This window comes from Borostomias antarcticus (assembly GCF_949987555.1).
Source record: "Borostomias antarcticus genome assembly, chromosome: 1".
Classification (NCBI taxonomy): domain Eukaryota; kingdom Metazoa; phylum Chordata; class Actinopteri; order Stomiiformes; family Stomiidae; genus Borostomias; species Borostomias antarcticus.
The window spans coordinates 59,627,619-59,637,893 of NC_140234.1; the positions used below are offsets into that span (position 1 = coordinate 59,627,619).

Genomic DNA, 10,275 nt, shown 5'->3' on the forward strand with positions numbered 1-10,275 from the left:
TATTATTACAAGCTTCAAAGGAGGTCAGTAGGTCAGGAGGCCGGGGCAGTAAAGAAACAGCTGGAACGTATCTCTTTGATCACAACCCTTCTATCACATACAGTAGAACCACCTACCCTTCTATCACACACAGTAGAACCCCTACCCTTCTATCACACACAGTAGAACTCCTACCCTTCTATCACATACAGTAGAACTCCTACCCTTCTATCACATACAGTATAACTCCTACCCTTCAATCACATACAGTAGAACCCCCTACCCTTCTATCACATACAGTAGAACCCCTACCCTTCTACCACATACAGTAGAACTCCTATCCTTCTATCACATACAGTATAACTCCTATCCTTCTATCACATACTGTACAGTAGAACCCCCTACCCTTCTACCACATACAGTAGAACTCCTATCCTTCTATCACATACAGTATAACTCCTACCCTTCTATCACATACAGTATAACTCATACCCTTCTATCACATACAGTAGAACTCCTATCCTTCTATCACATACAGTAGAACTCATATCCTTCTATCACGCAGTAGAACCACCTACCCTTCTATCACATACAGTATAACTCCTACCCTTCTATCACATACAGTAGAACCCCTACCCTTCTATCACATACAGTAGAACCACCTACCCTTCTACCACATACAGTAGAACCACTACCCTTCTATCACATACAGTAAAACTCATATCCTTCTATCACATACAGTAGAACCCCCTACCCTTCTACCACATACAGTAGAACTCATATCCTTCTATCACATACAGTAGAACCACCTACCCTTCTACCACATACAGTAGAACTCATATCCTTCTATCACGCAGTAGAACCACCTACCCTTCTACCACATACAGTAGAACTCATATCCTTCTATCACGCAGTAGAACCACCTACCCTTCTACCACATACAGTAGAACTCATATCCTTCTATCACGCAGTAGAACCCCCTACCCTTCTACCACATACAGTAGAACTCATATCCTTCTATCACGCAGTAGAACCACCTACCCTTCTACCACATACAGTAGAACTCATATCCTTCTATCACGCAGTAGAACCACCTACCCTTCTACCACATACAGTAGAACCACCTACCCTTCTATCACATACAGTAGAACCACCTACCCTTCTACCACATACAGTAGAATTCCTACCCTTCTACTGTTTCTAATTTGACACTTTCCCACCTCGACACTGTCAAACTTTCCATGGGCGTCTGAAGTTGAGTAGACATACATAATCTAACGTTGAGTATGGCCTATAGACATAATTGCTTTTTGTGGAGGCATTCCAGCTAACACTAGTTTCTCATTTGCAAGCCCAGCGGGTATTTGTTAAACAGATGAATCCTCAACATAAGGCATTATAAATATAACATCTGTCCGATGCACAAATGTTTCCCGAATGTTTGGATGAGCATTACTGCCCACGGTTTGTTTTCACAGTTCCTCTTTATTCAGGCCAATGGGAACAGATGCACAGTGGACAGAGGAAGTTGTTGTTATATGCTGCAGCCTCGACAACCGAACAAACTTTCCTTCTCAAACTCCGTCAAGGCCATATCATCAACTTACTGTTGCCCATGTTGTAAAGCTGAGGAGTTTCACAACTGTCACTCTTCTGCCTGTTATAATTGAGGGACATATAACTGGAAAAGCAATAAATTCAAAGATTCGTTGCCTAGGTAACAATGACGGCAAGGTAAGAAGTACGCCTTCTCCCCACACTTGAACTCCCCCAGCCGAGTATATGAATGAGAGACTCACCTGACAGATAGTAGAACCAATCACTCAATCACCAACGTACATAAAAGGAAAGAAAAAAAAAAAGATTTAGATCTTATACTTCCCTCACAACCGTTAAACCAGACATCTGCCACTAATGACTTGAGGAAGTGACATGAGGAGGAAGTGACATTTCGGAGACGTTGGAGGCAGAGAGCGTGAAACGCTCCAACCTTTGAAGCGTACGTCTCACGACTTGTCAGCCCGTTTCCTTACCCAACCTCGATCTCTCGGCTAATGAGTCAGTATCGTGTGACTATGAGTCCCGGTTGCAGACACGCGTTCAGTTCCTCGTTGAGTAGAAGGGAATGGGGGCTGGGGTGGGGGGGGTGGAGGATTGTAGTGATGTCTGGTGATAATGTGACGGAGGATTGCGGTGATGTCTGGTGATAATGTGACAGAGGATCACGGTGATGTCAGGTGATAATGTGACAGAGGATTGTAGTGATGTCTGGTGATAATGTGACGGAGGATTGTAGTGATGTCTGGTGATAATGTGACGGAGGATTGTAGTGATGTCAGGTGATAATGTGACGGAGGATAGCGGTGATGTCTGGTGATAATGTGACGGAGGATTGTTGTGATGTCTGGTGATAATGTGACAGAGGATCGCGGTGATGTCAGTTGATAATGTGACAGAGGATCGTAGTGATGTCTGGTGATAATGTGACGGAGGATTGCGGTGATGTCAGGTGATAATGTGACGGAGGATAACGGTGATGTCAGGTGATAATGTGACGGAGGATTGTAGTGATGTCTGGTGATAATGTGACGAAGGATTGCGGTGATGTCTGGTGATAATGTGACGGAGGATTGTAGTGATGTCAGGTGATAATGTGACAGAGGATCGTAGTGATGTCTGGTGATAATGTGACAGAGGATCGTAGTGATGTCTGGTGATAATGTGACGGAGGATTGCGGTGATGTCAGGTGATAATGTGACAGAGGATCGTAGTGATGTCTGGTGATAATGTGACGGAGGATCGTAGTGATGTCAGGTGATAATGTGACGGAGGATCGTAGTGATGTCTGGTGATAATGTGACAGAGGATTGTAGTGATGTCTGGTGATAATGTGACGGAGGATCGCGGTGATGTCTGATGATAATGTGATGGAGGATCGTAGTGATGTCTGATGATAATGTGATGGAGGATCGTAGTGATGTGTGGTGATAATGTGACAGAGGATCGCGGTGATGTCTGGTGATAATGTGACAGAGGATCTCGGTGATGTCTGGTGATAATGTGACGGAGGATCGTAGTGATGTCTGGTGATAATGTGATGGAGGATTGTAGTGATGTCTGGTGATAATGTGACAGAGGATCGTAGTGATGTCAGGTGATAATGTGACGGAGGATCGTAGTGATGTCTGGTGATAATGTGACGGAGGATCGTAGTGATGTCTGGTGATAATGAGATGTCTGGTGATAATGTGATGTCTGGTGATAATGTGACAGAGGATCGTAGTGATGTCTGGTGATAATGTGACGGAGGATCGTAGTGATGTCAGGTGATAATGTGACGGAGGATTGCGGTGATGTCTGGTGATAATGTGACAATCGTCTCTGAGAGCGGGGATATTTTGGAGTGTGCGATCTTTTCTGAAAATGTCCTTTTCACACTTACTTCTCGGCTCGTCAGAAGGTGCATTTTCACGACGAGGTCTATTTTCCCGATGTCTCGCGCCAGGATGCTTCAGTTGGAATGGAAGCCACAGCATGTGTTGCTGCAAGGACCCAACTTTGTGGTTTGATACATACTGTACAGCATCTCTCCTATAATTCACCACATATAAAAAAAGACTTTGTAAACACGACTGAAGTTGATGTACTGTATATACAGTATGTCGCATGGGGTCTCTGTTATCGGTATTCATCAACGGGAGCTCATGTGTGTTCAACTGTAGATTATGACTGAGGGGCAGCAGCTACACGGCCCAGCTGAGTGCCGGCGTGGGGGGCGGGGGTGGGAGGGGGGGAAGGGTGCAGCTGAGTGCCCCCCGGGATGCTCCTAATGCCCCCCCCCACCCTTCCTCCCCCAGACACACACACACACACACACACACACAGAAAGTAGGAGCATCCAGCTTCACTTGCCACTCTCCGCGTTCCAGACGTCCCAAGGTCATGACGCTCAGGGAAGATGTGGTGGGTGAAACAGCGACGAGTTTCACATAGTTCCATCACAGTAACAATACTTGTCATCATACAGTCATTCTACCACTCTTATCACCGTAGAATATGTTTCCTCAGCAACAAGGGTGAGGATTTGACCTGGAAATACTTATACAGTCGCCTCTAATTATCTTTAAAAGGTCATCAGAATGTATTTCTCCTGCACTTTTGACCATTGAGAGTAATGCACATCTGTATAGACTACCACAGAATGACTCGGGAACTGATGAGTCATCACTCTTGTGGATGTACGTTTATTATAACAATACACCAGCGACAGGGAAGGGTACATTAAATGACATCAATTATTTTCCATTAGATTGTTCTCTAAAAAAGCAACCCCCTTTCCTGATGAGTCCCCTTTAACAAGACAGACTAAGGAGAGTGAGTGGTCCGTCTCTATTATGGGGTCTCTATTATGAGGTCTCTATTATGGGGTCTCTATTATGGGGTCTCTGTTATGAGGTCTCTATTATGGGGTCTCTATTATAGGGTCTCTATTATGGGGTCTCTATTATGAGGTCTCTATTATGGGGTCTCTATTATGGGGTCTCTATTATGAGGTCTCTATTATGAGGTCTCTATTATGGGGTCTCTATTATAGGGTCTCTATTATGGGGTCTCTATTATGGGGTCTCTATTATAGGGTCTCTATTATGGGGTCTCTATTATGGGGTCTCTATTATGGGGTCTCTATTATAGGGTCTCTATTATGAGGTCTCTATTATGAGGTCTCTATTATGGGGTCTCTATTATGGGGTCTCTGTTATGGGGTCTCTATTATAGGGTCTCTATTATGGGGTCTCTATTATGGGGTCTCTATTATGAGGTCTCTATTATGGGGTCTCTATTATGGGGTCTCTATTATGGGGTCTCTATTATGGGGTCTCTGTTATGGGTCTCTGTTATGAGGTCTCTATTATGAGGTCTCTATTATGGGTCTCTGTTATGAGGTCTCTGTTATGGGTCTCTATTATGGGTCTCTATTATGGGGTCTCTATTATGGGGTCTCTATTGTGGGGTCTCTATTATGAGGTCTCTATTATGTGTCTCTATTATGGGGTCTCTGTTATGAGGTCTCTATTATGAGGTCTCTATTATGGGTCTCTATTATGGGGTCTCTGTTATGAGGTCTCTATTATGGGGTCTCTATTATGGGGTCTCTATTATGGGGTCTCTATTATGAGGTCTCTATTATGAGGTCTCTATTATGGGGTCTCTATTATGGGGTCTCTATTATGGGGTCTCTATTATGAGGTCTCTATTATGGGGTCTCTGTTATGAGGTCTCTATTATGGGGTCTCTATTATGGGGTCTCTATTATGAGGTCTCTATTATGGGGTCTCTGTTATGAGGTCTCTATTATGAGGTCTCTGTTATGGGGTCTCTATTATGAGGTCTCTGTTATGGGGTCTCTGTTATGAGGTCTCTATTATGGGGTCTCTATTATGGGTCTCTATTATGGGGTCTCTATTATGGGGTCTCTATTATGAGGTCTCTGTTATGAGGTCTCTATTATGAGGTCTCTATTATGAGGTCTCTATTATGAGGTCTCTGTTATGGGGTCTCTGTTATGAGGTCTCTATTATGGGGTCTCTATTATGGGTCTCTATTATGGGGTCTCTATTATGGGTCTCTATTATGAGGTCTCTATTATGGGGTCTCTATTATGGGGTCTCTGTTATGGGGTCTCTATTATGAGGTCTCTGTTATGGGGTCTCTGTTATGAGGTCTCTATTATGGGGTCTCTATTATGGGGTCTCTATTATGGGGTCTCTATTATGGGGTCTCTATTATGGGGTCTCTGTTATGGGGTCTCTATTATGGGGTCTCTATTATGGGGTCTCTATTATGGGGTCTCTATTATGGGGTCTCTGTTATGGGGTCTCTATTATGGGGTCTCTATTATGAGGTCTCTATTGTGGGGTCTCTATTGTGGGGTCTCTATTATGGGGTCTCTATTATGGGGTCTCTATTATGGGTCTCTATTATGGGGTCTCTATTGTGGGGTCTCTATTATGAGGTCTCTATTATGAGGTCTCTGTTATGGGGTCTCTATTATGAGGTCTCTGTTATGGGGTCTCTGTTATGAGGTCTCTATTATGGGGTCTCTGTTATGGGGTCTCTATTATGGGGTCTCTATTGTGGGGTCTCTATTATGGGGTCTCTATTATGGGGTCTCTATTATGGGTCTCTATTATGGGGTCTCTATTATGGGGTCTCTGTTATGGGGTCTCTATTATGGGGTCTCTATTATGAGGTCTCTATTGTGGGGTCTCTATTGTGGGGTCTCTATTATGGGGTCTCTATTATGGGGTCTCTATTATGGGTCTCTATTATGGGGTCTCTATTGTGGGGTCTCTATTATGAGGTCTCTATTATGAGGTCTCTGTTATGGGGTCTCTATTATGAGGTCTCTGTTATGGGGTCTCTGTTATGAGGTCTCTATTATGGGGTCTCTGTTATGGGGTCTCTATTATGGGGTCTCTATTGTGGGGTCTCTATTATGGGGTCTCTATTATGGGGTCTCTATTATGGGTCTCTATTATGGGGTCTCTATTATGGGGTCTCTGTTATGGGGTCTCTATTATGGGGTCTCTATTATGAGGTCTCTATTGTGGGGTCTCTATTGTGGGGTCTCTATTATGGGGTCTCTATTATGGGGTCTCTATTATGGGTCTCTATTATGGGGTCTCTATTGTGGGGTCTCTATTATGGGGTCTCTATTGTGGGGTCTCTATTAGTCTGTATCGGAGCATCTCTGCTTCGTTTGGAGAGTTTTCAGAAGTGGCACAGAGAGGGCTAAATATATCACATATCTAAATACTGTATGTCACATATCTAAATATATCACATATCTAAATACTGTATATCACATATCTAAATATATCACATATCTAAATACTGTATATCACATATATAAATATATCACATATCTAAATACTGTATATCACATATATAAATATATCACATATCTAAATACTGTATATCACATATCTAAATATATCACATATCTAAATACTGTATATCACATATATAAATATATCACATATCTAAATACTGTATATCATATATCTAAATACTGTATATCACATATCTAAATACTGTATATCATATCTTAACTCTATCCCATATCTAAATATATCACATCTACACATCTACATATCACATATCTACAATCAGTATGCCACATTTCTAAATACATCACATACATGCAGTATACATCACATTCATGCAGTATACATCACATACAGTATACATCACATTCATACAGTATACATCACATACAGTATACATCACATACATACAGTATACATCACATTCATACAGTATACATCACATACATACAGTATACATCACATACATACAGATTACATCACATACATACAGATTACATCACATACATATAGTATACATCACATACATACAGTATATATCACATACATACAGTATACATCACATACATACAGTATACATCACATACATACAGTATATATCACATTCATACAGTATACATCACATACATACAGTATACATCACATTCATACAGTATACATCACATGCATACAGTATACATCACATACAGTATACATCACATGCATACAGTATACATCACATACATACAGTATACATCACATACAGTATATCGCATATCTAATGCACCCAGATAGCGGCAGAGCATGTGGGTTTATAATGAGCGGCCTTCAGCAGAGCTGTCCTGAGGGACGACTAACTACTGGGAGACGTTTGTATTTCAGCAGTCTCACTCTGTTTGTGGCGGCTAAGTGGGATTTGTCTTCAAAACAGCTCTTAACTAAAACCTATTTCCGGCCGAAGGTACTGTGTATTTAAGTTGTGTTTATCTCGTGAGCTGTTTACTACATTCAACAGGAACTTTTCTTAATCCATTTTCTTTCGTGTTTTTTTGTTGTTGTAGCAATTAGCAAGCAAAGCGCAGCTCCGATTTGTCTTAGTAGTAAATATCAGCCATTACAGAGGGAGTAATTAGTAATTAAAAATCAGCAATTTTTGTTGTTTGCTTTGTTTTGCCGTTTTATCTCGGAGAAAAAATTGACGGAGTGGACCTTTAATTAACAGGTTTAAACAACACGGTGTGAAAATATCTGCCAGGGGAGAGGAGGCGGTCGGGGGAGGGGGGGTAGTGCACGTTGTTGTTTACTGTGTTTACAGACCGCTGTCTTTCTCTTTGTTCAAAGCATTAACGGCATTTTACAAGGACTTTACAATGAGAGACTGCCTAGCTGTACAAGGACAGACTACCTAGCTGGTTTCAGGCATCATTCCAAAACATAACGTGTTCACCTTGTCTACTACGGAGATGTGGGATCGTTCCACCCCTCCCATATTTCCCCGTCTATCTAGTTAACTTGGAACCTGAACTTACTGAACGTGGCGATGCTCTCGGCCTGGCTCTCGTTTGTCTCTACCCAACGTAGAACGTGTGTTTACACTATCTCTCTGTTGCAGACATGCCTCTGGTGAATCTATCAGTGGAGCCCCAGACTGTGCTGGAGGGCAACTTGGTGAAGTTTCACTGCTCTGCTAAAGCCAACCCACCCGTCCAACACTACAGGTGAGACATGCATCCCCCCACGCCTCCCCCACGCCTCCCCCCACGCCTCCCCCCACGCCTCCCCCACGCCTCCCCCCACGCCTCCCCCCACGCCTCCCCCACGCCTCCCCCACGCCTCCCCCCACGCCTCCCCCACGCCTCCCCCACGCCTCCCCCACGCCTCCCCCACGCCTCCCCCCACGCCTCCCCCACGCCTCCCCCACGCCTCCCCCACGCCTCCCCCACGCCTCCCCCACGCCTCCCCCACGCCTCCCCCCACGCCTCCCCCACGCCTCCCCCACACCTCCCCCCACACCTCCCCCCACGCCTCCCCCACGCCTCCCCCCACGCCTCCCCCCACGCCTCCCCCACGCCTCCCCCACACCTCCCCCACGCCTCCCCCACACCTCCCCCACGCCTCCCCCACTCCTCCCCCCACGCCTCCCCCCACGCCTCCCCCAAGCCTCCCCCCACGCCTCCCCCACGCCTCCCCCCACGCCTCCCCCACGCCTCCCCCAAGCCTCCCCCCACGCCTCCCCCACGCCTCCCCCCACGCCTCCCCCCACGCCTCCCCCCACGCCTCCCCCACGCCTCCCCCACGCAACCACATCTCACAGCTACTCCGGGCTGAGTTTCCCAGAGGCATCGTAGCGCTACGATGAACGCCGTAGCTTAGGATGAACGTAGCGCTACGATGCCTCTGGGAAAGTCAGCCCTGCCTAGTTGTGAGGCCCAGGGTGTATACGGAACATCCTTCAAAGAACGCTGAAATTGAACCGTATAGTTGCGTACGACCATGTTTGTATCACATGAGTTTGCGGAGAATTGGAAATGCTTTGTTTAAATGGCGGTACAGTCACCGTGTCTGGGAAACTCTCGCAGTTTATTCTAAATTACCATTTCATTATTGCCATTACTGTTCCTTAATGTAAGCAGCTCCGTTGTGAAGTAGACTTTCGTCTAATGGATCCCATGGTGTTAATAGACCCCCCCCCCCCCAAGTTGTACAAATGCACGCACGCACACACACACACGCACACACACGCACATACACACACACATACATACACACACACGCACACACACTCACACGCTAGCACACAGGCTGATACACCCACACAATGCTGCCAGAAGGCACTAAAGCAAATCACCATACGAACTAACTTGACTCTCGAGAGATGTGTGTACGCCGACAGATGTGTGTACGGTGACCGTGACACTGACCAGCGGTTCATTTACATTTTACATTACATTACAGTCAGCGACTAACAATAATTGCATTTAACGTAGGAAGAGCCAATGTATTACTACTCGCCAGAACTCACAAGTGAATCTTCTTTCTAAAACAAGTGACTAAGAGCATAATCTAGTGCTGAAGGCAAAGTGCAAGAATAGCAATCTAAAGTACAGTGCAATACAATACAATATAATACAATAAAAAACAATAAGTGCTTAGGAGGAAGGATTGTTGTCGTACTTCTTGAAGAGATGAGTTTTGAGCCTGCGGTTCCAAGGCAGGTACAGCGTATCTTCATACCGTTGCTGCCATCAATTAATCAATCAAATCAATCAAAGCTTTATTTGTATAGCGCATTTCATACCCAGAGGCAACACAATGCGCTTTACAGAGAACAAGGGAGGTGGGCATACGACCCACTCTCTACATATTCCAGAGCGAAGCAAAAAAAACAGTTTCACCCGGGGGCCAGAAAAGTGAGCTGTAAAAATTCTT

The 10,275-nt window shown here is 44.7% G+C and overlaps 1 protein-coding gene across 1 annotated transcript in view; it reads left to right on the forward strand.

Moving 5' to 3' along the window:
- Positions 1-10,275, forward strand: part of kirrel3a (kirre like nephrin family adhesion molecule 3a) — a gene marked incomplete at both ends in the record, with an annotated part of 168,331 nt that overhangs the window by 135,688 nt on the left and 22,368 nt on the right. The window contains one exon of the mRNA XM_084445643.1: positions 8,459-8,564. Coding sequence (XP_084301769.1) covers positions 8,459-8,564 — 106 coding nt within the window. The remainder of the gene's footprint in view (positions 1-8,458; positions 8,565-10,275) is intronic.